The sequence below is a fragment of the Scatophagus argus genome, chromosome 7 (assembly GCF_020382885.2).
Source record: "Scatophagus argus isolate fScaArg1 chromosome 7, fScaArg1.pri, whole genome shotgun sequence".
Taxonomy (NCBI): Eukaryota; Metazoa; Chordata; class Actinopteri; family Scatophagidae; genus Scatophagus; species Scatophagus argus.
In genome coordinates, this window is record NC_058499.1 from 7,909,697 (window position 1) to 7,936,511 (window position 26,815).

Below are 26,815 nucleotides of genomic sequence, written 5' to 3' on the forward strand. Positions count from 1 at the left end.
TATTTTTAGCAAATTTTCAAGGCAAGCAAGTTTGCAACACAGATGAATACAGATGAATAATTTACATGCAAAACAACAATAAAAAAAATTAAAATGTGACAATGTTGCAACAATGTTGAAATACACAAGGATTAATGTCACTGGCCAGCAATGTTCAGCACCACAAAGGCACTTTGTGTCAACAGTGTGACATATCTAATGGCCTCTGGAATGAGACCAAACTTCCTTCAACAGAGGCAGTCCTCCTTCTGATGGCATGAGGAATGTGTTTTAGATTGCCTCTTTGTCAAATGAATACCTTCTTTCCTTTATTCATTTATTCATCAGGCAAAAAATATATTCATTAACACCAATATGAAATAAATCAGGTATAATATGTGAAATATGTTTTAGCCAAAAGGATATTTTTTTATTTGCAGTCCCCCTGAGCAGTTTGATAAAAGCAGACAAAACAACTTCAAAGCACACATGAGAGAGCATATCTAAAGGAAACTTCAGCTAAAAACCCATCTCAGCATATTAACTTCATCTACCTGCTGCTTATATGAGTTTTAAAAGAGGAGTTATAATTGTTGACAAATGCACAAAAAATGTTCCTATACCTGACTACAACTACATTTTAGTGTGTTATAATGTGTTTAAAGTCACTGTATTCATTGTTCATCTCATGCTCATATATGGTACAGGTCCTGCTGGCCAAATCACAACAGACCGCAGCCGAAATGAATAAAAGATTATTTTTATATTTGGATCCAAGTCAAAACTTCTGAATCGCAATATGCCATGACGTCACTCTCACACAGAGCAGAGATCAAATACAGCCTCTATAGTCTATTCTGGTCAGATTTCAGTGGCACATGACTGTCTGTCTTAGTGTTAAGTAAAGTGATACAGTTGAGTTCAGTGTCCAGTAGGAGAGACAGGAATTAACACATAGCCACGGCCACATTTTTATCCCATAGAATCTAATCCCTGGTGACAAAGCAGTGAATAGTTGAAGGTTTAGTGGTCAAAATCCTGGTTTTCATGTGTTGATCCTGGACCGAGACGTTCTACTGTCTGTATATTTAGGTAATGTTGCCTAGTGCTTATGTGAAGACAGGCTAAATGTTGAAGCGTGCTTTAAGAAGGTGTCCTGTGGTCTCTAGAGGTCTAAGACACTGATTTTGTAGTCACAACATCCCAGGTGCAAGCCCAGTAAGGGATGTTTGTTGCATCTTTCAAGCTCCTCATTTCTTGTCAATTTTTTACTGTTTGTTGTCTAATGACACCAAAAATCACCCTCCTTAAAAGCAGTAGAATAAATGGTCTTTTTTGTTTTCATAAGTTAGTTCTTTTTGTAATGTAACAAATGGTTTAGACACCATGTTACCTGTTTCCAGAACCCAAAGTGCAATTTAAACAAAGGGAAATTTACCACTTTCAAATTTAGTCACTGCTGCCCCCTAGTGGCTAAGTGACTGTTTGATATTTACACACACACGCACGCACACATTTTCCTGTCTCTGTCAGAGTTCTGCAGAAATTCGCAGCATAAGAGAGCAGCATTTTCAGCAGATTAAATGGAAACTGATAACCACATTTGATAAAGACACCCTTCCGGTATGTTCAGAAACCAGTGCCTAAAAAACACAACATAAATCACATTCTCTTTGATTTAACTATTGAACCATTTTTTCAAGTTAGCTGGCTGTTTTTCTCAGTGTTTTTTTTTTTTTTTTTATAGCTTCTCGTCTTGGGTTTTGGGGCTGCAACAGAATGATCAGCGTACCTTTTTTCTGTTTTTGTTTGGCTGCTGGACTCGCAATGTCATCCTCTCTTAGGACCCTGGACAGTCGTTCAGGCTGCAATGAACAGGTGAGAGTTTAATCTATTGTAGACAATAAATACATATACAAGAACCTGAGGAAAGCTATAGTCACTCTTGTTTTGTGTTTGTGTCCCTCCCTCCAGGGCCTTGGCAGCTGTAACAAAAGTAGGTATCCTATTTGCCAGTAGAATAAAGTTTAGCCAACTGTGTCAATATATTTGCATTCTTTTAATTCAGGGAAATTCCAAATGTGACACATACAGGATGTGTGCAAGAAAATAGCTTTGACATTTATGTAATTCATCTACTCTAACACATAAATACACACAAGTTAATTATATTTTACAACACACACACTGTTTCCTAATTGTCAGATAACTGTTCAGACAAACGCATGGTCGTAGGAAGACAGTTAGCTCCTACCGGCCCAGATTTGGATCCTGAGCATGTGGGAGTTTGGATGGACAAACACAGGCTTGTTCCTGTTATGAATTTGACGTGGACATTACAAGCTGATGGTACGTAATGCTAAAATCTTCTTTTAAAGCTACAGCATTGTTTATTGGAGCTCACCTTTTTAAAGTGCATCAAGTACGTCAAAGAAAATTTGAGAATGCATTCATATGAGCAGTCACTCTCTTCTGTTTGCAGCAAGTGTTCTTAAACTTCGTGGATCGGAGATAAGTATTCTGGATGACAGCACAAATCAAAGTATGTGTGTGCAGTTTTCTTACCTCATCAGCCAACAGCAGAGTCCACAATATGAGAGGGTAAGGTTGTTACATATTTATTCCTTTTGTCTCGTAACAGTGGCAAGAAATACAGATGCTGCAGATTAGACACCTGAGATTTGTTTTTCTTTACTAGTGGAAGTTTTCCTTGTATGGAGTTGTGGTAGAGCCTGGACACACATATGTGGTGTCAGTTTTAAATTTACCAGAACCTGATATTGGAGATTACAGGATTAAAAAGCAAATTACCATCCCAGGTGAGTGACCTCCAGACTTCTGAAATCTGCATTAAAGAGCAGGAACACATTCACTATGTTGACATTTATTAGAAAAGTTATGTTGATTTTATGTTGTTGTGTTCAGGTTTGACTGCATTGTTTTCTTAGTACAGAAAATGTCAAACAGTTTGTGCTTTTGAAGCTCAGGAAGTATTAGTGTGTGTATTTTACATTCTTGTAATATTTACTGATGTTAACTTCTTATTATTATTTGCTAACATAACCAGGATGTGATGACAAGAGAATCCAGGAGGCCCTAATTTGTCTGCAAAATGGTAGACTTTTACATTATTTACATCTCAGGGGTTTTATTGGACTACTGTAAGTGATTCAGGACCACCAAGACACTGTAATCTGCATGTTTTGTTTTTTCAGGTAGTCTATGGGATCCTCACATGACCACTAATGTGTCCGTGGATAAGGAACATAAAATGTTATCTATTTTATTGGTTTTTGAGGCAGCACAATATTCAGAGCGATACCAAGTTTCCATCCAGAGTCATGGTTTCCATTACTCAAAAAATGTCACAAAGGTAATTATACTGAATTATTTAGTACAAATGACATCAAATACCTTTTCATTGACATTTCATTGAACAAATAGGAAAACAGAACATCACTGAATGTGACATTTGAGGTTGGTCTGTGGCAGCTCTCACAATGTGAGGAAATGTCTGTAATGGTAAGTTAAGTTTTAATTTAATGTTCCATCTCTAAGAGTTGATAAGGAACTCTGATAAGGTTGATAAGCAGTTGATATAACATGACCTTGTTGTGCTTTTTCTGAAGATTCAACCATTTTTTATTCGTTGCAAGAATGCCTGTTGGCGCCCCAAGAAAATAATCAATTACTGTAATTGTAAGTATATTTTTTGATATACAAACAGAATGTCAGGTATTCAACAGTCACTGAGTGTAAATCAGTGGTTTCCAATCAGTGACTTGTAACCCCTTTAAATAACAGTGTTTGCTTGTTCACCTTTTGCAAGTGTCAGAAGTCTGGGTACTGACCTATTAAATTGTCAGATTGTCTTATTTGAATAAATGTTTGAGACTCAAAGAGCCAAGATTAGAGGAAATACCAAAATTTGGAATCACTGGCATAGAGTTATCTGAATTGACTGGTAGCGATGTTTAGCTAATCATGTGTTTTTGTTTTTTTGGGTTTGTTTTTTTTAGATGATCCACCACGGACCTTAATCATAAAGGCAACTGTGATGCTGCTTGTCGTTGGCAGTTATCTTACTTATTTACTGTGGAGAACATCTCATAAAGGTTTGCATTCTTGATTCATAAATACACTGTTCTGAATAGAGAACATAGCTCGATCTGATAACTAATCAGTGGACTCGTCCTTTCTGTCAGATACTGTGAACACAGCTTCATCTGTTGCCAGAGAGCAACAAGAAGGTTTTCAAGTGCAAGAGAGAAAAAGAGTCCTCATCATCTACTCCCTTGACCACCCTTTATACAAAAATATAGTTCTCAAGCTTTGTGCTTTTCTGGCAACCAAATGTGGCACTGAAGTGATCCTGGATCTGCTGGACTCTACAAAACTGGGAGTGTTGGGACGCATCCAGTGGTTGGACTGGCACAGAGAACAAATAGAAAGGTCATCGGATAAGATACTAATCCTGTGCTCTCGGGGAGTGCAAGCCAAATGGAGATCCATGTGTGGTGCCAAACAGGTTTTTCTGCGAGAGGACGCCCACTCATCTGTGGGTGATATGCTCAGTCCAGCCCTCAGCCTCATAGTCCCACATTTTATCAGATCTTTGTCATTTGAAAAGTACATGGTGGCTTACTTCGATGATGTTTGTTCTGAAGACGATGTTCCTTCACCTTTTAAGATTACAGTACGATACACACTGATGAAACATTTTGAGGAGCTCTTTTTCAGAATCCTGGACACTGAAAAGCATGAACCAGGCAGAATGAATCACATTGAAGGGCTTTCAGAGGACCAGTACTACCACTGTCCCTCAGGTAGAGCCCTGTGGGAGGCCATACAGGCTTTTCGCTTATACCAGCTGGAGCATCCACAGTGGTTTGAAGATGAATTACTGGAAAGTTCAGACTTGGATTCAGAGGAGACATCTATGATGATGAATTCTATGATGGTGCAAAAACAACCACATACCTCAGTACTCAATGGGTACCTGACCCAACCCAAGCCATCAGTCCTGTAAAGACAAAAGAAAGTGATTTCATTGTAGACACAACAGGACTTGATGTGACCGAAGAGTTTCAGATGTGCACTTTCGTTCAGTTCAACCCTCTGACTTTTTAGAACATGGACATAGTTTGACATAACTACATTATTGTTTTGAGAAATCTGCAAAGATCTTCCCCACTGAAGCTGTTAAAGGAGCCCATTAGTTTTTCAATTTGGTTCAATTTGTGTCCTACAATTTTGTGACAGCACAGAGGGGCAACGGCAAGAAAAACAGAGAAATCACCAGTGAATATAAAGCAGATACCAAAGTCATCTTGGATATAAAAGACAAGCCTTTAATTGTCACATGGCCAGTGTAGAACATTTGGATGAATGTAACTTCTCTCCAACCAGTTACCCCATTTCAATGTGAATTTAAAAAAAGGAACACTTTTTGCACATCCATGATTTCTTTAATGGTTTTGATATTGTATTTTACCTTGCACCATCTCGTCTTCATATCCATTCTGCAGTATTTCTGCTTGTTGCGTTAACGTTAAACATCATATGATTTCATGTGATGTTTAACCTTACATGAAACAATTCCAGCACAGTTTAGACCACATAGATCTGTGGTTGACTCGTCCTGGCTGTGTAAACAGTGTTTGGGTCAAAGTTCAGCCTCTTGGGCAAAGTTTCTAGCAGGCTTGTTGCACTGGTGAAGGTAAGGACTAAATCCTGTCTGTGGGACACTGCTTTCCTTTATTATTAAATGACTGAATGTAGTGTCTTTTGTACTTGTTAATATCTCAAAGCATGGAAGTTTTGATTAAACAGTCATTTTTCTGCCACAGCTAAATGGTGTCAATCTGGTACATTGACTCTGGTCAATCGAGCCATTGTTGTTACATTAGATTAGAAACTGTTAAACTTGCAATACAGGCATGAAATCAGTTGTAAAGCAGTGACAAAAAATTTTGTCTCTTTGTATCAGATAAGTTACTGACAGTGTTAACAATGAAAAACAGTTAAGAATACAGACCCCAGCTCTGGAATGTGGGTTTCAGTTTCTGTGAGTGGCCCCAAAAAGGGGTGGGGGTGGGGGTTTGTCCCAACTAAATGGAGCAAAGAAAATCCTTACAGTGGCTCAATTGGACTTGTGCCTCATTGATAGAAAACACTGCTGGCTGTGATGCCTGTTTGATTTTTCCCTCAAGAAGCTGAGGTAATGTCATCAATTGTTTTAATTTGGCACATTGTGTGTGATGTACAATTCTTTCTCAAAGACTGGTCTATCAGAAAATTGAAGTTAGAAGCATTGTATATTATGAAATGTTTTACATTAAGTAAAGCATTCGGCAGAAAGTAAACTTAGGAATAATGTCAGTACTTTAGTCCCTTCAGCTTGTTCTTGTTTTATATTCATCAGCAGTGAAAACTAAGTCTTTTGTGTGACCCTGAATTTAATGTTGGAAGACTGGTTTTTGAATCTATGTTGGAAAGGAGCCATGCTGTGCGGCTCTTTTCCCTTTTAACCACAATCAACCATTTACGTCAATGTTAACATCTCTTGCTGTCCAGCCTCTGTGTCTCTCTCAATGTCTTAATGTTTTCAAACTCTAAAAGTCAAAAATCACATCTGCACCATTACTTGCCAGAAAAGTGCTAACACTGGAGGGGAGAACATAGCCTTTTTAGTAGATCAAATATGCAAGAATCAGGTTGCAGCAGTGAAACAAATGTGGAGTTGACTGGAAAAAAGTATCACCTGAGACAGTTTTTCCCAATTAAATGTAAAAACTCTTACTATTTTCAGGACTTCGGAACAGAATGAGCATGATGAAGAGAGCCTATACATTCCTCCTCAGAAGAGGAATTACAACTTATCAGAGTACCGGTAGATACATCCTCTCATTGTATCCCTAACATTTAAAAATATAATGTGCACACAGTTCTTAACAAATTGATCATTATAATGATGATTTATGAACCTTGACATCTTATCTTAGACGGCCTCTTCAGAGTTCATCCATCTGTAAAGCAGGCACTGGCTGAAAACAAGCCGGTGGTCGCACTGGAGAGCACCATCATCACACATGGCATGCCGTACCCTCACAACCTGAGGTAGCATCTTCAGTAGTCTATAAGCTCTGATACCAGGAGCACGCAGTTGTTTCAACAGTTGGTAATCGATTCATGTTTTAATGCAGCACAGCGAAAGAGGTGGAAGCCATTGTGAGAGAGGAAGGAGCCACTCCAGCCACAGTAGGAGTGATTGAGGGTGAAGTCCACGTTGGTCTTTCGTCAGAAGAGCTCGACCATCTCGCCCGCTGCAAGAGCTCCGTGAAGGTGTCCCGTCGTGATCTGCCCTACGTCATTAGCAAGGTGAGACTACATGAGGCCATGTCTCAAAATGATCTCGGTGTCGCATCCACTTTGATTGTCTGTTATTTATGGTGGTGTCTGATTGCTGCCATGCACATTATTTTCTCAGGGGCTCTCTGGGGGAACAACAGTATCAGCCACTATGATAGCAGCACATCGTGCTGGCATCCCTGTATTTGTCACAGGGGGCATCGGAGGAGTTCACAGAGATGGCGAGAACAGTAAGCAGACTGGCACACCGATGGGAAATATTCACCTGACTGTTACACATACTGACATTAACTTATTACTTTAGTTGATGTTATTATACTTAACCATCCAGGAAAACATCATTGACTGGATTGTTGTGGTCTACTTTTACATGGAGAGTGAACAATCCTGTTACCAAGTGTGTCAGCTACTTTATGATTTGATGACAGAGACCATGATGATAGATGAGGGTGACCGTCCACACACAGTATAGCCACTTAAAGGCTAGCCAACAATGACAGGATGGCTCATGTATAACAATACCCAAACTGTAATGACATTGAGTTTGCGTTCTTGCCATGTTAAAAGAAATATGTAACACCATGATTATTCCTCCAGGTCTGGACATCAGCGCAGATCTGACGGAGCTCGGCAGGACTCCCATTGCTGTGGTTTCTGCTGGCATCAAGTCTATTCTGGACATCGGTCGCACCCTTGAGTTCCTTGTAAGAATATTGAGAAAAAAATTTTGAATCATGTTGACACTGTTCAATGGAGGAAATGATGTTGTGTTTCCCTTTTGAGTGTGTTTTTCTGTCAGTCAGATATGTCTTGGCAAACTTTGACGTATCACGTTAGCTTGTGGTTGATTTCACACAGGTTACTTTCTGTTTCTGATTTATTTATTTATTTTTAAATTGATGAAGCCAAAAACGTGACATGTGGTTTTACATAGATAGGGATGTTAGAACACACATACAGCAAAACAAGTTGTACAAGTTGTACCCAGATCACATCAATATATGAAGCATGGGGAAATAGAAGCACATGGATCAAATAGTTACAAAATTAGTTAATTAGTTAATCAAAAGGAGCAGAGAGATTTTATGTATCTTGTATTAGGAAACTCAGGGTGTCTGCGTAGCCACTTATGGAGCGTTGAAGAGCTTCCCAGCCTTCTTCTCCCCACAAAGTGGATTCACTTCTCCATACCAAGTCTGCAACCCTGAGGAGGCTGCAAAACTCATTGGTATGTCAGCATTTCTATCCTCAACATCAATAGCTTCCTTGACCCTTAACGCACAGAGGCTGTGAATATTGACCTGTTATTTTGCATGATTCAGCAAGCACTCTGTCACTGGGACTGCAAAGTGGTGTCCTGTTAGCAGTGCCCATCCCAGAAGAGCATGCAGCAGCTGGCCAGCAGATAGAGGAAGCCATACAAGCTGCAGTAGCAGAGGCAAGGTACACAAAGTCTCTGTGGCTTATTATCAGTTCTGTGTAAAAGGACTCAGCTGAATGATCATTTTCTGTTTTTCTTCTTGACTTGCACAGTGCTAACGGTATAACAGGAAGAGATGTGACACCATTTATTCTTCAGAAGGTCAATGAACTGACTAAAGGAAAGTCCCTTCAGGCCAGTATCCTGCTGAAAATCTGAATCATTGAGAACTGAAGCTGAAAATATGATCGTATCAAATTCGTTGAAACTGTAAGGGCACTAAGATTTCTGATAACCTTGTTTTTCATTTTTGAGACAACTTACAACCTTGCAACTAAAATGTCCTTAACTTGTTGCACCCTTAGACATTGCTCTGATTCATAATAATGCTAAAGTGGGCAGTCAGATAGCCTGTGCACTGTCAAAACAACTGAATGAGAAAAGGTTACAGGGCAAAACGCCTCATCAACGAAAACACTCATCAGGATCAGATATTGTGAGTACAAACACACGATGGGCCAAATGTTTTTGTGAAATATTGACACAGTGCAGTACTCACAATGCTGTTCTTTTACAGATTGTCATAGGAGGAATAAATGTTGATTTTATTGCTAAAGGAAAATCAAAAACACTTCGTGTAAGTTTAGTTTGTCACAATATTCGTCAACACCAATCCAGAACATGTAAGATCATATTATGAGGTTTATGATAATTTATTGTCTCTTTCAGTTTGGACAGACCAACACAGGAAGTGTCTGTCAGTCATTCGGTGGTGTAGGTCGAAACATTGCTGGTGTGTTTTTATCTTATGTTCATACACGTGTTTTTCCCTCGTAGTTTAAATCTTGTTGTCTCACGCTCTCTTCTTTGCTGCTCTCCTCCAAGACTCTCTGAGTCGATTAGGCCGTAAACCCCTTTTCATCTCAGCTACTGGCAGGGATTCACACGGTGACGCAGTGTTCAACTATTGTAAACACATGGTACATCAACATCCACAGTTATTTATTGCCAAGCAAAATTATTATCTATTTTGATTATAAATAAATATCTAAATGTTCATTTGTTGCCTTTTTTCTTATTTCTGTAAGAACACAAGTGGTGTGGCCAGGCTGGAAGGTCAGAGCACGGCTACTTACTGTGTTGTTATCGCTGAGAGTGGTGAAATGAGCCTTGGACTGGGAGACATGGACATTCACCAGCAAATCACAGAGCAATATGTAAGTTCTACAAAGCTGTAAAAATCTCATTATATCTAAATCCCAAATGGTGTGGCCAGGCTATCAGTGCTAATTAATACTATGTATAGTTCGAAATTATTTTGATATAGACAATAAATATTTTGATTACACTGATGGCTTACCTCTGTTTATTGTCTACTGTCTATTCTTCATACACCCACTGGGATGTTATATTCTGACATGATTTTTTTACTGTTTCTCATATTTTATAGAACTGAAATGATTAACAGATTAATAAGTAATGAGAATAACTGCTAGTCGCAGCCCCAGTGTGACTTATATTTTGTTTTATTTTTCAATATTTGACAATTCGCTTCAATTCTTGTTGTGCTCAGTGGTATTATATTTTATGTGCACCCACGAAGAACCTCTTATATTGAAAGGTGTGACAAATAAAGTTTACTTGCCTCATTTCTTTATTCTAACCTAGAATATTTTTTTAAAGGTGTCGCAGTTTGAGAAGCAGCTTTCATCAGCCCCACTTGTGTGTCTGGATGGAAACATTCCTGTCTCCACCATCGACTATGTTTGTTCCATCGCCTCCGAACACAACATCAATGGTAAACATGAGCAGATAGTCAGTAAATGATAATGAATGAATGATTCTGAACTGATTCATTCATCATTCACTGATTTTAACACAATACAATTAATGCGTGTCACAGTTTGGTATGAGCCCACGGATTCAGAGAAGGCTTGTAAGCCTTTCCTTTCTGACAGCTGGAAGTCTCTGTCCTATTCATCTCCAAACCTGGCTGAGTTGTGCACCATGAATAAAACACTTGGCATCCCAACACCTGAAGGTAAACCTTCCTCCTCATTTATTGGTTCAACGTATTTCTCTCTCTTACTCCCTCTTGCTCTCACACACATGTTCTCCCCCACCCCCGAGTTGTTACTGTGAAAAATGCAAATAGTGTGATAGCAGCTGAGGATGTGGTTTCTTCTTGTGGGATGACAGTACTGCCGAACTCTCTTGATGAGGTGCTGAGTGTTGCTGTGGCTCTCTCGCGCCCCCTTCTGGAGCATATTCACTGTCTGGTGGTGACTCTGGGGGATAATGGACTTTTGTTGTGCGGAGAGCATGAATCAGGCTCTGTCAACCTGCAGCCAAGAAAACAGAAAAGGGTAAGGACAGTATGTGTTCAAACACATGATGATGATGATTATGTATAGTGAAAATGTTTACTGCACATGTGTTTGCAGGGGAGGCAGCTTTGTGCTCTCCACTACCCAGCACTGACTGTGACAGCGGAGGAGACAGTGAATGTATCAGGAGCAGGAGATAGGTGCTAAAAATTTACTTGGCCAACTTTGTCTTCCCTATGTTATTTCCTCTGCTTTGGTTTCGTTCACTTTTCATTTCCCATGACCTCCCTCTCTTCCTGTCCATATAATACTTTGTCTCGATCACAAAATTATGCCGGAACATTCAAAAAATGTCCATCCCTGATCTCTCTGCAGCCTTGCAGGTGCCTTAATAGCTGGGATTCTGCAGCAGCGAGACACAGACAGCTGTGCTCGGATGGGGCTCCTGGCTGCAAGGCTGTCCCTGACATCACCGCACCCCATCGCGCCCATGCTCACCTTAGACTCTGTGGATCCCAGCAAATTCCAGACTCAGGACTGGCCCAAACCCAGTTTTATGTGGATACACTGAAAGTATTTCAGTTTTTAAAAAAAGATCAGATTTTTGGCCTGAAAATTTATGACTGGATTTTGTTAATCCTGGAGGTGAAATGGTGACTGAGTAAATGAATGAGGCATTTTACAGTCACCTTTAAATCAAAATTTTATTTGATAATTTGTATTGGTCATTAACAGTTGATTTGAAAAAATAAATGATTCATGTTTTCCTAAACTTTGCTTGTGTTCATGATTAGTAAAATTTTACTTAGAGCAGGAGTGTGAGCAGCAGGATGTCCCCCTCTCACAGGGTTTTGGACTATTATTTTTGATGCAGTAATACATAAACAGCATTATAATATAATAGCTGGTTACTGTAGAGCTGATTTTAACTACAACATACTGTATGCAATTGTGTAGCTCATTCTGATATTTAAGTACAACAGATTGTATAGACTGATCCTATGTTATTGTGTAAAATCAATTAACAAAGTCATTAATAAGTAGAGCTTTTAATAAATATATTGCAGTAACAATGGTTTCTTATGAAATGCTGTAAAGTAGAAGTAGTATAACACATAAATACTGAAGTAAAAATGAAGAATAAGTGCCTCAAAAATGGACTTAAATACAGCATATTTTGTTATTTTGTTTTAAATACCTGATTTTACACGTTTGGAGGAAAATGTGTCACTGGGCCTAGCCTTAAAAAAAAAAAAAATCTAAAACTCCATTTCCCACAAAACATCTGTTCATCTGCGCACACTCAGCGGCACAGAACACTTGCCCCATTCCCTCCTCCCTACTTTAATGCTAGCTAAGATGGTGGTTAGAGCGTAAATTGTCTCTACAATACTAAGAAAAGAAAGGGGCAAAAGATCGTTATAGCCTTTTAATCACAGCAAAACAACACAGCTACGGTTATCTTATGTGACCGTCTATAGAAATTTTGACATTTCAAATATATTGGCTTGCAGTCCCCGCCCAATTTGGTGTGACTCCCTTGGAGTGGAATCCTAAGCTAAATACGGACAGGGTAAGTAACGCTAACGTTAGCCGATTTGTTCACTGGGCTGGTCAGCTTCCATTCTCCCTCTACAAATAAAGGACAGTTGTGTCTGTTAAAATTTTATAGACTTACACTAGAGTATTCCCAAGTTTATAAGACTATTGTCCAGGTAATCTTAATGTCGTGAGAGCAGTGTCAGTTGTGTATAGTGCCAAAAACTTGTTTCCAGCTCAGCGTTAGCTTGTGTAGGCCTCGTCGTAAGCTTGGCTCCAAAACCCCCGTACATTTTGATGATAGTATAGCATGCTAACTATGCCGATGCTAGCGGTTAGCAAAAAGCAAGCTGTCAGATAATATGTAGGCGAAAGCGTAACATTATGGCATATGGTTTTGCTATGGGTTGACGTCAATATCAATGTATTATTCATGTCTATATGTTTTGATCTTGTAATTCAGTGTACATTTGCTCATGGATACTTGCTATTAGTTAGACCGGCCTCCTTTACCAATTCGCGGCTGATGTTAGCTTAGCCTAACGTTAGTCATTTAACATCTGTCATAATGTACGATCCAGAAGACAGAGCAGCTAAAGTTACCAGCCTGACTAACTACGTATTCTCGCTTCATATACGATTTTACCAATCAGCTGATATGCTGCAAGTGAAGCAGCAAAACCGCGATACACATTTACATGGGAATTTATTAGCAAATGCTGTCAAGTATTTAAAATGTTGGCGTTTCTCTGTTGCCGACTGATTCAGGTCTGCACTGTCAGATTTTTACTAGTCTTGGTTTGTCATTGAGTTAGTCTTCTGGCAGCAGTGTTGTCAGTTAGAGGCCAGGCAGGTGTTTAATTGCTAACAGCAGACGTTTCATTTGTAAATACACGCAGTTGGTTCCATTTCCCTTTAACGTTCATCATGACGTTGTTTCTATTACTGTCCACCACTGAAAGACATCGCAACATCCGTATTATCATTTTAAGGTGATGGCTGCAGATTCCGTGTTATTGTCTAAGGCATACAGTCAGTGTATCTTTTTTTAGACAAGCCCATCTAGATCTATATCTGTCTATATCGTAATAGAAAGTCTTGCAACAATTCAAACCTTAAGGGAGATGAGAATGTTCAGTTTTAGTCAAAATTGATTTAGAGGGATGTTGATTCTACTTAATTATAATTTTTGTGTATTTGCAACCCATCAAAATTTCCCAGAGCCCAAGGTGATTGCCTCAAATTGCTTATTCTGTATAACCAGCCAGGAATTCAAATGTGTTTAGACAGCACTATCTAAACCATGAAATATTCTCTTTTAAGGAGGTTAAAGCAAGTGAATTTTCAAATTCGAGTTTTCAAATGATTTGTGATGAATTAATTATCAAACCACCAACCCATTAAATTCTGCTAATTGACTAAACATTTCAGCTCAGAAATACTGCAAGGGCAGTTCAATATTTGAAGTACATTCAGTCTTCTATACTAAACATTACAAACATCTCTGTGCCCAGCGCCCTAGAGGACCATAGTGTGGAATTAACACCTCTAAAATGTTTAACTAAAAGTGAACATTATATCTGTCATGAAAGTAAGATGCATTACATTAGACTGCAGTAGTTTAACTAGGTGGATCAAATAAACTAACAGCAGAGTGTAGTGGTTGCTGATAAGTAGCTCAAACACTATGTGAAATATATTTATATAAATACGTTTAGGCGTGAGCTCAGTCTAGCATTGTGACCTTGGTGGTCATAAAGTTAGTTTCAGAGAATACACTGTCTTGCTCTTAAGTACTTGGAGGTGGGGCAGCAGGTTCAGTTAGTAAAAAGAATTTGTTCAGTTGATATTATTTTCAGTCATGTCATCATTGAGCACTTATACTTAGCCTTTGTCTCTTTTCATAGCCCTGTGCTCTGTGACCAGCTTCAACACTCAACCTTGCTGCGCCATAGGATGTCCCACAGCCCTGAAATGAAGGACGACCCCATGGAGTGCCCTCTGTGCATGGAGCCGCTGGAGATCGATGACGTCAACTTCTTCCCTTGCACCTGCGGCTATCAGATCTGCCGCTTCTGTTGGCACCGCATCCGCACAGACGAGAACGGCCTCTGCCCCGCATGCAGAAAGGTAAGGAACATGATAATTGGAAAAGTCATCACAACTCTCACCAAAGAGGATGTGTTTGGGGGGGGAAAAAAGATGATGATGTTGGGTGTTCAGTTGCAGATATGTGGGCATTGGGGGGGCCAAAGAAACTTGTTAGTTAAAAAACAGTTTAATCATCATTTACAGTCTCAGCAGGTGCGGTTTGGCTAGTGATTCCTATTAGACTACCATAATGACAGCTAAAGACCTCACTTACCCACTATCCTTTGCAAAGCCGCGTAATTCGGTGGTTGTCTCAGTTTGTAACTTAATTGTTTGTGTTTTCGCGTAGCCGTACCCGGAGGACCCCGCTGTATACAAGCCTCTGTCACAGGAGGAGATCCAAAGGATAAAGAATGAGAAGAAGCAGAAACAGAATGAGAAGAAGCAGAAGGTGACAGAAAACCGTAAGCACCTGGCCAGTGTCAGAGTGGTCCAGAGAAACCTGGTGTTTGTGGTGGGGCTCTCGCAACGTCTCGCCGACCCAGAGGTGAGTACAGTGACATATGCCACCTGTGACACTGAAGTGTTAGAAATGTTGGTATTTTAGTTTATTGTGTGACAACCTGAAGGCATTAGCTGCAAGATTTATTTTGATCTTTTTTGACAAGCACAGAAAGACTGAAAATCATAAAAATTTTGAAGGGGAATGGTGTTAATGCATGATTTACGTTTTATTGAACCCTCAGTGGTAAAGCTTGTGTTTGATTTGATTTGATTATTATGTATGAAAGAGTTCACAGTGGACCTGAAACTTTGTGATATGTTATATATATTTATATACTTTTGCATTGTGTTCACAGGTCCTAAAACGACCAGAGTATTTTGGGAGGTTTGGGAAAATCCATAAAGTTGTCATCAACAACAGCACATCTTACGCCGGTTCACAGGTGAGAGTTTGGATCAAACCGGCGGGATGTTTCTTATACATTACCAGTGCTTAATATTACTTTTTTGGAAGAACCAAGTAAAAATGTGAAACCTTTAATGAGGGATGGAAAAGTTAACTGATTAAACATGTAAGCAGTTAATATCGAAAATAACCGGTCATTGCAGCTTTAGAAAGACTCTATAAACAGAATTCATCAGCTATAGTAGATTTGTTTTTCTTGTGTGTTTACTCAAATTTTTAAATCAAATTTTTTTTTCAGGGGCCTAGTGCCAGTGCTTATGTCACTTACATCCGCTCTGAAGATGCTCTAAGAGCAATACAGTGTGTGAACAATGTGGTTGTCGATGGCAGAACGCTGAAGGTGAGAAGTTAACCACAACAATCAAGCGCATCATGTGTGCTTACATTTTAAGTGCTGATGTTGTGTAAACTTTATTTGCATAAAAGCCATCATCATCATTTTTTCAGCTTCTTTTTCTGTCTCTGTTGTAGGCTTCTTTAGGCACAACAAAGTACTGCAGTTACTTCCTTAAAAGTATGCAGTGTCCCAAACCTGATTGTATGTATCTACATGAGCTGGGAGATGAAGCAGCTAGCTTTACTAAAGAGGAGATGCAGGTAAAATATTTGAATCTCATTCTAAAATGTGAACTAAATTTTGGCTCTTTGCTGTGTGTTGATTGTGTTTTAGGCTTTGTGTATTTTTAAAAGGGTTAGGGTTGACTCACATTGTGTCTTTTGTTTTTAGGCGGGAAAACATCAAGAGTATGAGCAGAAACTCCTCCAAGACCTCTATAAAATTAACCCTAGCTTTCTACAACCTCCAGCATGTGGAACAGAGAAGTCAAAGAGTAAAACCAACTCCACACAAAGGTAGTTTTTCTTTTTCTGATATGATCTTTTTCCTATTCCTTCCACAGTGCAGTCTGATTAATGTGCTAAATGTGTTTTGTTTCTCCTGCTTTGGGTCAGATCCAACAGTAGCAATGGTAAAGATGGGTGGCCAACACTGTCAGGACATAACAAACTGGTCAATGGGCTTTCAGAGGACCGCAAGTCTCCTCCATTGCTAGACTATCTAGACCAAGAAGTCAATGCCTCAGATGGGCTAGAAACAGAGCTGGGTCCTGGCCAGCGCACTACGCTGTCCCCCTTCTCTTCTAACTGTGACAGTAACAGGTAATATGGAGTACTCCTTGACAAGAGAACCAACCTATCCTTTTATTTTTCAAACATTAATTGTTTATACTTATCTGAATTTGTAATCTGCAGTCCCAGTGACAAACCTCCAGAGTCAATTGGAATGGTGAACGGCGAGACTTTACAACAGGTAAAAAGACTTCATCTCGGTTTTGTTTTGGTTACATATAAATGAAGGCGGTTCAACTCTAGGAGGGACCATAATCACATGTGTCTCTCTCTTTTTTGTCCAGATACCCACCAGTGACTCCCCCTCTCCTCCCCCGGGTTTAACCAAGCCCAGTCTGGTGGTGCCCATCAGCGTATCAGACCTCACAGCCCGCTCACCTTTCGAGGGTGCGGCAGCTGAGTCCCAGTCACTCTTTTCAGACAACAGTAACTTCAGACATCCTAACCCTCTCCCTGCTGGTCTACCCCCCTTCCCCAGCTCACCCCGCGGCAGTTCTGACTGGCCCATGACCCCTGAACCACAGAGCCTCTTCACTTCAGGTACTTTGCTTCAAACCCTTTGTATTTATTGGTTGTGCTTTTTTTGTCTAGTTTTCAAACAATAGGTCGACCTGCAGCTACTTTATTGTATTTGTTGTATACTGTGGTCGTTTACATTGCACATTCTAATACTGACTGTGACAGTAGTGTCTCGTCTAGGCATTTTCTGCAGCCTGGGTAACAAAACTAGTGAAATGCTTTAAGTATTGAAGCTGTTTATGAGGGACATTGTCTACATTTGCTCAATCTTTAAATATGGGAAATGAACTATAAGTCATTGGTCATTGCTGAATGACGTGTCTCTGTCATCGCTGCAGTGCTCACAAAAATGTGTTCGCAAGTTTTAAAAGGTGTTTCTGCAAGACAGTATTCATCTGAGAACGAACAGTGATATTAAAGAGAGAGTTTAGTGTTCATTTAAATCATGATAAGTGTTTTTCTCTTTTTCCCAAAGTCCCAAAGTGTTTTACAGGGGGATAAAAACAAAGTAAATACAGATTAAAAAGCAACACTATAATCAAACACTGAAAGGTTAAAAGAAAAAAATGTAAAATAGTGAGAATGGAGAGATAAATATAAAATAAAATAGATATATAAATAGATTTTTTTTTGTAATGCTTTCATACAGAAGAATGCTTTAAGAAATGATTTAAGAGAAGTCACAGGCTGTCTGATCTCAGGCTCGAACTGCAAAAGCCCTTTGTCACCAGCTGATCAACTAACAACTTGGTCAGAGAAATCCTACACCTAGTTGATTAAGACTTTCTCGCATTGAGGACAGATGTAATAACTCGTCCCTTTTCTTTTCCTCACAGACACAATACCAGTGTCTTCTTCCACAGACTGGCAGGCGGCTTTTGGCTTTGGCTCATCCAGCAAACAGCAGGATGATGATCTGGGCTTTGATCCTTTCGACGTCACCCGCAAGGCCTTGGCTGACCTGATAGAGAAGGAGCTGTCAGTGCAAGATCAGAGCCCCTCATCTCCTGGGCCTTTCACCCAGGGGAGCAGCCTGCTGCCCCCTAACCCTAACCCCAGCACCTCTCATCACTTCCCAAGTGGCCTGCCACGCCTCCCCCCGATCCACCACAGAGCCATCTACAACTCGTTCAGTTTTCCCAGCAGTCAGAACAGCCAGGCCAGTCAGCAGCAGCCAGCCGCCAGACACCCCTGGATGGGCATCCCCACACGAAATAACCTCACACACTTGAACCACTCAGCCAGTGCTGCCTCACACAGTAATTTCCTGGACCTGAATCTGCCCCCTCAGCACAACACAGGGCTGGGAGGGATCCCCATTTCAGGTACCAGACACCTGGGTCACTGTCCCATCTTTGTGTGTCCTGTGGGAGCAGTGCATGTTAACACAGAGATCAGATGTGTTACATAATAGTGTTATTTAATATCACAGTACATGCACACTGCCATGTGGCATTGTGATACTTGTTTTGATTAGCATTTATTGACCTGACAGAGAAAAGCCTGGCAGGTGCAGTTCTGCTGCTCACCACTAGTCTGTGATCAAAACATCTGAAAAACTGACATCTGTTTTCTTCTCCTCTCCTGCAGAAAACAGTGGCTCTATAGATGGCTTAAATGTGAAAGAGTGGCAGGATGGCCTGAGAGCTCTCTTGCCCAACATCAATATCAACTTCGGGGGGCTCCCAAACTCCTCCTCCTCTTCCTCCTCCTCATCCTCCAACAGTGTTAACCATATCAGTGGGCCAGCGGGGCCAGCTGGCATCTCACACAGCCTGAGCTGGGACGGCACAGCCAGTTGGATGGACCCAGCTATCATTACAGGTAGATAGTAACTGCCATTATTAGGCAATTAGTGATTGAAAAAAATCAGTCAACAGTCATTTTTAACTGTATTAAGGCTTTTATCAAGAAAATTCCCAACATGCATTGGTGCCAACTCTTATGTATCATTGTAAATTAAATAAGGGCTGCAGGAATTTTCTGTTCGATTAATTTGCTTTTTGTTTTCTCAATTAAACACACAACTAAACACTCAGATCAGTGCCCATCCCAGTTTACTAAAGTCCAATCCAGATTGTTTAATTTGGACTGTTGGAGGACATTCTGTATACTGTAAATTAAGAAAAACAGCAAATTCTCACACTGGTGAAACTTGAACAATGAAATGTGCGACACTGGTGAACATTATTTTGGATAGTTGTTTGGCAGATGATCACTCAGCTGGTCGCTGCTCTTGCCAAAGTACTTGCTTGCATCAGGACTTGGTCGTTGGGCCTACTCGTCCTTTTTCCTCTCCTCATCCTTTGTTGTCTTCCTCTTTTTCCACATTTTCTCCTTCCTGCCTCAGTTAGTAATTCACAAGGATATTGGCAAGTTAATACAGGAGTTGTGGACAAAATGCCAGAAGCGTTTTACAGTACAAACACTTGAAATAATAATGCACAATTGGTGCATTACATAATTTTGCAGTTTCTGCAAATAGTGCACCTGCAATTCAAACAACAGTCATTTGATGAGCCATCAGGCTGCAACTATTGATTAATCTGCTAATTATTTTTCTTAATTAATAGATCAATTGCTCTGTCTGTAAAATGTCAGAAAATATTAAACATTTCATGCTTTGTCCAGAAGACCAAAGATATGAAATTGAATATGATATAAGACAAATTAGTAGCAAATCCTTTGAAAAGCTGCAAGCAAAGAATGTTTGGCATTTTCCTTGGGAAACAGTAGATTAATTATCTGTCAGTTATTTAATCTATTAATCATTTCGGCTGTGTGAATGTTGTGAAGTTCAATATCGATATTAAGTTCTGACAGTCACGGTTGTTTAGAAAAGTCCACACAAAGTAACGTTTAGGGAATCTGGATTGTGGCTACGAAACGTCTTTACAGTATTTGTATTTACTGCAGTGTCCTATTGGTCTCCCCTCTGTATTGTCTCACTTATCTGTTCTCTGACCCTTCTTCTGCCTACTCGCTTCAGGCATCCCGGCCTCAGCAGGCAACAGTTTAGACTGTCTCCAGGATGACAACCCACCACACTGGCTCAAGTCCCTGCAGGCGCTCACAGAGATGGACGGCCCGGCCGGCTCAGCAGTGCCCACTCCACAGCCCCTTCACACCGGCCTCCTCGACGCCCACCCACCTCTTCACCACAGAGCCGCCGGCGGCTGGGCTCCCTACCTGCCCCCTCCCACAGCCAACCCCGCCAGCCAGTTCCACTCCCCTCCCCCCGGCTTCCAGACCGCCTTCAGACCCCCAGGACAGCCCACCACAGAGCTGCTACAGAGTGCCGCTGTGGACCGCCACTGAACACAAACTACAGCAGACACACATCCATTTCCCCTCTACTACTTTATACCCACTCATCCTGTACCCTGCCCCCTCCCCTCCCCTCAATGCAATACACACCAATCTGCAGAGTATGAGAAATTATTAACAAAGTAACACACATGCTTTCTTCTTTTTCCCTTCCTCCTTCCTTTTTGTCTATTCTGAAGGCCGATTTGTTTTTGTTTTTGTTTGTGGTACACAAGTTATCATTACCCTTTGTCTGCTACCATCACCACTCCTTACATCTAGTTCTGGGCGTAACATTCGTTGTGTAGCTCGCTGTTAATGGAGAGCGCAAGAAACAGTATAATGTTGAGTGCCCAGAGGTGACACAAGAGTTAACTCTACAAAGTGGCAAAGAAACAAATTAGCTGAAGTGAGGTCTTTTTTTAAAAAAAGTAACTAATGATTAAGCATGAACAACATTTGTGTTTTTGAAAGTTGAAGTCATGATAAGTTTTCGAGGAATGAAGCAAGCTGTGAATCTGCTCTTGAAGCTTTGCCCCAAAGACCCTCATCCTCCCCACTTAAACAGGAGACTGTGAAACGGTTCACCCTTACAGCTAAGTTGTGAATAAGGTGAGGTGAGAGAGAGAGAGAGAGAAAAGGGGTTGATACTTAGCTTTTTTTTTTTTTTTTCTTGAGAGTGGTTTTTAAAAAAAATGTTTAAAAAAAAAAAAAAGCTGAGATTTGGTTAGTGGAGAGTGAATGCAGATAACCGAGGGGAGTTGAGTGCACAGGCTATGCATGGGCTCCCTGTTAGGTAGGGACACAGATGGCCTACTTGAGTGGCCACTTGGCCCATATTCCCTTTAGTGGAGGGCTCCCACTGGCCCCATCCTGCTGGAGGGAAAATTTTGCTGAACCTCTGTATCAGAGGATAGAGCACTGCCTAACCCCAGGGAGCCAGGGCTTTGGGAAACCGTGGCACACATCCTGAGCACCAGGGCTAAACTCCTACTCACAGTGCCACTGTGTGGTACCTACAGTAGCTAGCCCTAACATGGACAGCCACCAGGTAGATAGGACAATGACTAGGATGGATGAGGATATGTCAAAAATACTAATGAGGGTAGCAACAGGATTAAACAGGTCCCTTTGTTCCACCCAGGAGGGCTTAAACGAGGCCTTAAAATGGACAGATGAGAGAAAGGAGCTGGAGTGATTGGAAGGGGAGTCTAGAGTCAGTGATTGCTGAAAAATATGCAATATCGTATGTGACTTCAGCAGCTGTATGTGAGTGTGTGTCACAAAGGGAGGTGCTGCAAGACAAAACCAAGTACTGTAGTAGTGTTTTAAGGAGCTCTCAACCTGTAGGATTTGAGATCGACCTCTCCAACCACCGCCTTTTTTCTTTTTGAAGTCTTAATTCTGATCCGTGTTCGCTCTCTCCCTCTCTCTCTCTCTCTTTCTTTCTCTTTCTCTCTTTCTCCCTCTCTTACCCCACCCCCCACCCCTTCCGCTGTTCCCTATTTAACAGTATTCACAAAAATGAACAAACTCATCCAGGAGAAACCAACACAGAGTCATACAATGGGTTTTAACGTGATGTTGCAAGAAAAAAAAAAATCAAAATTGAGGCGCTTAAAGGAAGTGAACTGTCCTCTGCAGGTCTGGAATAATGAACCTTAAATAAAACTGAAAATTCAGAGCTGGTGTTTGTCTGCTGTTGTGTTCTCAATATCCTGATTTACTTATGTGCACTGAGAATTTAAACCTTAAAGTACTCGCCACCATACTGTCATCAGGAAGGTCACTATTAAGTCACTCTTGTCATTCCAGTGTCTTCCTCTAGGGGGCAGAGCATTGTCATTGATGACATTGCAGTCAAACTTAAGCACCGAATGACAGATTTTTCAAGCATGCATTTTTTCCCCCAACTAAATAACAATGTCAACAATTGTAAGTACTTGTTAGACAAATGAAATGATGAGGACGTGTTTTCACAGGTCTCAGTGCTGTATGTTTTGTGTTGTTCAGTGTCGAGCCGCTGCTGGGAGCAGAGTGTGCCTGTACAGTGGATTGCTGCTCTGCACTCTTTCTGACCAGTGCAGCAGTAGATACCTGCAGAGGAGACCTTTTCTGTCCTGTGGGACGTGAGACAGACACAGGGAGGAGCTCAGTTGATATTCATACAGCATCTGAATATCTGAATCAGGTGTCTTGTGCAATTTTAATATAGTTTTTGTGGGACTGACAACAGTCACATTATTTTCTGACAGTTTTTGGTCTTTGCAGCACCCCAAAAGCCAAATTTATCCTGGTTTGGTCTGCAATTTATTTCTTTATTGATTAGTCTGCAGGTTATTTGATTTTGGAGGATGTACTGTAAATGGGAAGTATAATGTTGCCAGAAGTCAGTCAGTCAGCTGTGGGCCAGGAGTTGAGTACAGTTTTGTTTTAGCCAAAATTAGTTTACATTTTGTCACATTTGCACTATAAAAAGTATTCAGAATTAGCTCATTAGCAGCTCCTGTTTGCAGTACCCATGGAGATACATATACCTATCCCTACTAAGAAAACTTTCTAAGCAAATTTACGGACTCTTTGCAATAGACATTTATTAAAGATAGGCTTTTATTAGTCCCACAGCAGGGAAATTCTCAAAAAATAAACCCTAAAATAAAGCAAATATAAGATATTTTCAAGTGTTAACTAATGTGTATTGTTTACCAACAATCATAACTTTCCCTGAGTACACATTTTATATTATTACAACTGTTTTACTTTGTTGCATTTTTATTATATTGAAATTATAATATCAGTCCATGTGCTAACTTCTACTTATGTGTCCCCACAGAAGGAGTTGCAGCTGTTCATAAAAAAAACAAAAACACACATGCAGTAGGTTTACAACTACATTACATTGTGTTATAAGCCATACTGTACACTTACAGCTTAAAAGTGTCATCATGCAAATACAGAAAATAGTTGACGATCACTTTCCTGATTATGGATAAATGAGTCCGTTGTTAATACTTTCAGCACTTGTCCCAGTGTATGTGCCCCCCCCCCCTTCCACACTCCACACACACACACACACACACTCTCACCCACCTTCTGGTTTCAGGGTCCAGGTGCTGAGCAGGCACTGGCAGAGGACGGTGAGTATGTGAATAACGCTGGCAGGCAGCAGAATCAGTTGCTGTGACAATGAGTCAGCAGCAGCACAGAGGGAGGGAGCTGTGCAGAGAGTGTTCCTGGACCTACACACTGTCATGCAGACGCTGAACTCAACCATGATGGGCCAATCTTCATGATGATGCATACCTGTCATCTTCAAAAATAGCATCAGTGTATTTTCTGCAGCCACAGAAAATAACTCCGGTGTTCTGGACTTTATTTCTTCTCTGGCGGGAAAAGACTGGCACAGAATTTGCTTAATTATTAAGTGCTCTGTGTTGCCTAAATTGACTGATTAGTATATTGATTTGCTGGTTTTGCTGAAACTGTATATTCATGCTCATTATCCTAAGGGGACGGGAAGGACTGGGAAGTGAGGAGAGGAATGATGAAGCAAAAGAGGTTAAAGATTAGGTTAGAGATAAATCACTATTTAGTTGCATATTACAAAGAACTGGCTTCCAGAATTGTTATTTTAACAGTATTGGGACAGCTCTGTCTATAAATGTCCGACTGAAATTAGCTGGGTATTAGCAAATAAATGTCTGCAAACAGTACAAAACTGCGGTCAGGTGTTCAACGCAAGCAGAAAAAGCCCTGATTTTTCACTCTTCTCCTCCACAGAGCTGTTCTCTGCAGGGGTTCAGTCTGTTAAACTGCTGAAATCTCGTTTTCCTCCAGGACTGCAGCTATGAGGGCATGTGGAGAGGGCACAGTAGCCGCAGTGGCTGCTATTAAGCTGCCTGTACTGGAAGGCATGGATGGATTCTGAGACACTACACAACAACACAGAAGTGAGACCTCAAAAAGAAACGCAAAACGAGTACAAACGACATGTGCATTGTTCGCAGTTAACCTGAGCTCCCAGGTGCTGCTGTCACATTTAACGTCAATGTCTTTGTTCACACTGGAGGTTAAGGTTGTCTTAAGAACACATCCACACTGACGTTTTTCTGTACAGATATTATACCAAATACTAAAGCATACTAAACAAAATGTGGTAAAACACCATCAAAGACAGGCTGAGATACATTTTATTTTTTCTTGAGGCACAGTATGAAAATTATTGGCTGCCCCCTCCTACCTAATAATTTTCATTTTTCATGTTTCAGAGCCATTCTGTTGTCAAATTGATTTAAACTGCTTTACAAATTTTAAGTAAAATGTTACTGGAAATAAAAAGGAAAACATACACAGAAATAATTTGAATTTGGGTAAGATCTGGTTAGCCAATACTCAGTATTAAAAGAATCTGAGGAAAGCTCAAATGTCCTCCGTCTGCCAGCAACAATCAGGTGAGCCCACACCCCACTTCACCCCCACATTATTTATAGCTTCCTGTGCTGATAAAGGACCATAATGTCAGCGAGTCGTGCGTCATCGCCATTTTAACAGTTTCAGCAGGAAGTGCTATGTTCAAAAGACAACACTGCAAAAAAACCTTATTTGTATCTGTAAGAAATTTTACATCAGCTGCACATGTGCATATTATGTCCGCTATGTCAGAATACAAAAATTCAATCAGACTACCATATGTAAATTATGGACTCACTGCAAAAACTCACATGCTAAGATTTACTACACAAAGTACAACTGAGGCTGAGGTTTGCAGGTAATAAACCAAAGGACTGGACAAGCTGAAATTTTAACCTGATGATGGTGCTGCGAGAGAAGATGAGGGATCACCAGAATCACTACATATCCTGTAGGGGTTATGAACGTCATACAATAGCTGTCAAGACATCTCACTTAAAATCACAAATGTCAGCCTCATGGTGATGGTAAAGGAAAAGTGAGTAGGATTCAACCTGTCCTGTGGGGATCCATGGATGTCACTTTGTAGCAGTTGTTGAGAAATTTCATTCTGCACCAAGTAAACGTGCCGACAGACTAATATTGCATCCGTGCAGCTATGCTGTATCTATGCTATGCTATTAAGCTTAGCATTGCTACAGCATAGCTACGTTTCACTACTTTCTGTTAGTTTACAACAAGAAATGTTAACAGTTACTCAGGACAGAGGAACAGGTCTTAGGACCCCCTGCACCTCGTGTGCCCATGGGCCTGCACAGGTAGGCCTGTTCAGTAATTCATTCATGCTGAGAGGACTGTCAAAACCTGTACAACTATTTTATTTATCGTACCCAAACTGCCATTAGCTCAGGCATAAGCACAACCCAGTGGTTTAACTTCAAACCTTCATGGGTGTCACAGAGGAGGACCATGTCAGCTTAGATTTTTAGGTTTTGTGGTTTCCACATCATGATAGTCAATGATGTATGTGCATATAAATATATTTCCTGGCCCAGGTCTTGCTGCCTGTATGGGAAACCTGTAGGGATGGCTCTCAGTCGAAAGCACTTTCTCCATTTGTCAGCCTCTGACAGGCTCTCTCACCAGTGGAGCTGCATGCACTGCAAAAAATTACCATTTTGACAAGTTACATGGTCTTATACTAAGCTGTTAAAAGGAAACTGAAGCAATTAGTTAATTAGTTGATTAAACGTTCAACAGAATAACCTATGATGACTGTTTAAATCACCTTTCAAAAACTTCAAGTATTTTCTAGTTTCAGCTTCTGCTGTGTGAGAATTTGCCACTTTTCTTTGCTTTGTATCCTTGTAAATTGAATATCTTTGTTCTTAAGGCTGCTGAAGGCATTTTACAACATCCACTTGAGCTCTCTGACACTGTGATGGCGATGATTCTGTCCTCCAATGTTTTATAAACTAAACTGTTAAACAATTAACTAAGAAAATAATAAGAAGATTAAATTAATTGAAACATTGATATAACTGAATACTAAGAGGACTAAAAAAGTCCAGTTTTCTTGAGACAAGTGGTTCTTAATCATTAATTAATAAGGAAAGTTTTTTTTGTTGTTGTTGTTGTTGTTTTTTTTTTTTGAAAAAGCCCTGTTTAATGTTCAGAAAGACTTAATAGAAAGATTGATTGACTCAGTGAGGTGGATATTTTTTGCAGTGTGCACAACTCTCAGCTGACCCACAC

General features: G+C 40.4%; 2 protein-coding genes across 5 annotated transcripts; both read left to right on the forward strand.

The window, feature by feature from the left end:
- Positions 1–1,634: 1,634 nt before the first annotated feature.
- zgc:136858 (uncharacterized protein LOC678543 homolog) lies at positions 1,635–11,869 on the forward strand. Of its 3 annotated transcripts, none has more exons than XM_046393338.1 (29): positions 1,635–1,857; positions 1,954–1,975; positions 2,185–2,328; positions 2,462–2,580; positions 2,678–2,798; positions 3,047–3,094; positions 3,195–3,352; positions 3,424–3,501; positions 3,609–3,678; positions 3,999–4,094; positions 4,185–4,805; positions 6,791–6,871; positions 6,984–7,098; positions 7,185–7,359; positions 7,469–7,580; positions 7,948–8,054; positions 8,452–8,578; positions 8,673–8,793; positions 8,884–8,969; positions 9,136–9,266; positions 9,348–9,407; positions 9,500–9,563; positions 9,656–9,750; positions 9,859–9,987; positions 10,454–10,568; positions 10,674–10,811; positions 10,970–11,136; positions 11,215–11,297; positions 11,473–11,869. In XM_046393338.1, exons 1-29 carry the CDS (start codon positions 1,759–1,761, stop codon positions 11,666–11,668), a joined length of 3,678 nt encoding a protein of 1,225 aa, XP_046249294.1. In that variant the 5' UTR covers positions 1,635–1,758; the 3' UTR covers positions 11,669–11,869. The 3 variants fall into 3 exon arrangements, with proteins under 3 accessions (XP_046249294.1, XP_046249296.1, XP_046249295.1); XM_046393340.1 differs by having other exon boundaries at positions 2,197–2,328; XM_046393339.1 differs by having other exon boundaries at positions 1,636–1,857; positions 6,791–6,865.
- Positions 11,870–12,412: 543 nt separating this feature from the next.
- cnot4a (CCR4-NOT transcription complex, subunit 4a) lies at positions 12,413–22,334 on the forward strand. Of its 2 annotated transcripts, none has more exons than XM_046393345.1 (13): positions 12,413–12,670; positions 14,544–14,766; positions 15,077–15,274; positions 15,588–15,674; positions 15,936–16,037; positions 16,169–16,294; positions 16,425–16,549; positions 16,649–16,855; positions 16,949–17,006; positions 17,110–17,365; positions 18,181–18,669; positions 18,935–19,168; positions 20,334–22,334. In XM_046393345.1, the coding sequence occupies exons 2-13, from the start codon at positions 14,593–14,595 to the stop codon at positions 20,660–20,662; spliced, it is 2,385 nt and encodes a 794-aa protein (XP_046249301.1). In that variant the 5' UTR covers positions 12,413–12,670; positions 14,544–14,592; the 3' UTR covers positions 20,663–22,334. The 2 variants fall into 2 exon arrangements, with proteins under 2 accessions (XP_046249301.1, XP_046249302.1); XM_046393346.1 differs by lacking the exon at positions 12,413–12,670 and adding an exon at positions 12,693–12,812.
- The last annotated feature ends 4,481 nt before the right edge of the window (positions 22,335–26,815 follow it).

Bases quoted from the DNA above. Each gene is read 5' to 3' on its own strand.
- zgc:136858 (XM_046393338.1), top strand. From the start codon at position 1,759: ATGATCAGCGTACCTTTTTTCTGTTTTTGTTTGGCTGCTGGACTCGCA. The intron at 3,502-3,608 runs GTAAGTTAAGTT...CTTTTTCTGAAG, and splicing joins GTGAGGAAATGTCTGTAATG to ATTCAACCATTTTTTATTCG. The intron at 8,579-8,672 runs GTATGTCAGCAT...TGCATGATTCAG, and splicing joins GGAGGCTGCAAAACTCATTG to CAAGCACTCTGTCACTGGGA.
- cnot4a (XM_046393345.1), top strand. From the start codon at position 14,593: ATGTCCCACAGCCCTGAAATGAAGGACGACCCCATGGAGTGCCCTCTG. The intron at 14,767-15,076 runs GTAAGGAACATG...GTTTTCGCGTAG, and splicing joins TCTGCCCCGCATGCAGAAAG to CCGTACCCGGAGGACCCCGC. The intron at 16,038-16,168 runs GTGAGAAGTTAA...TCTCTGTTGTAG, and splicing joins TCGATGGCAGAACGCTGAAG to GCTTCTTTAGGCACAACAAA.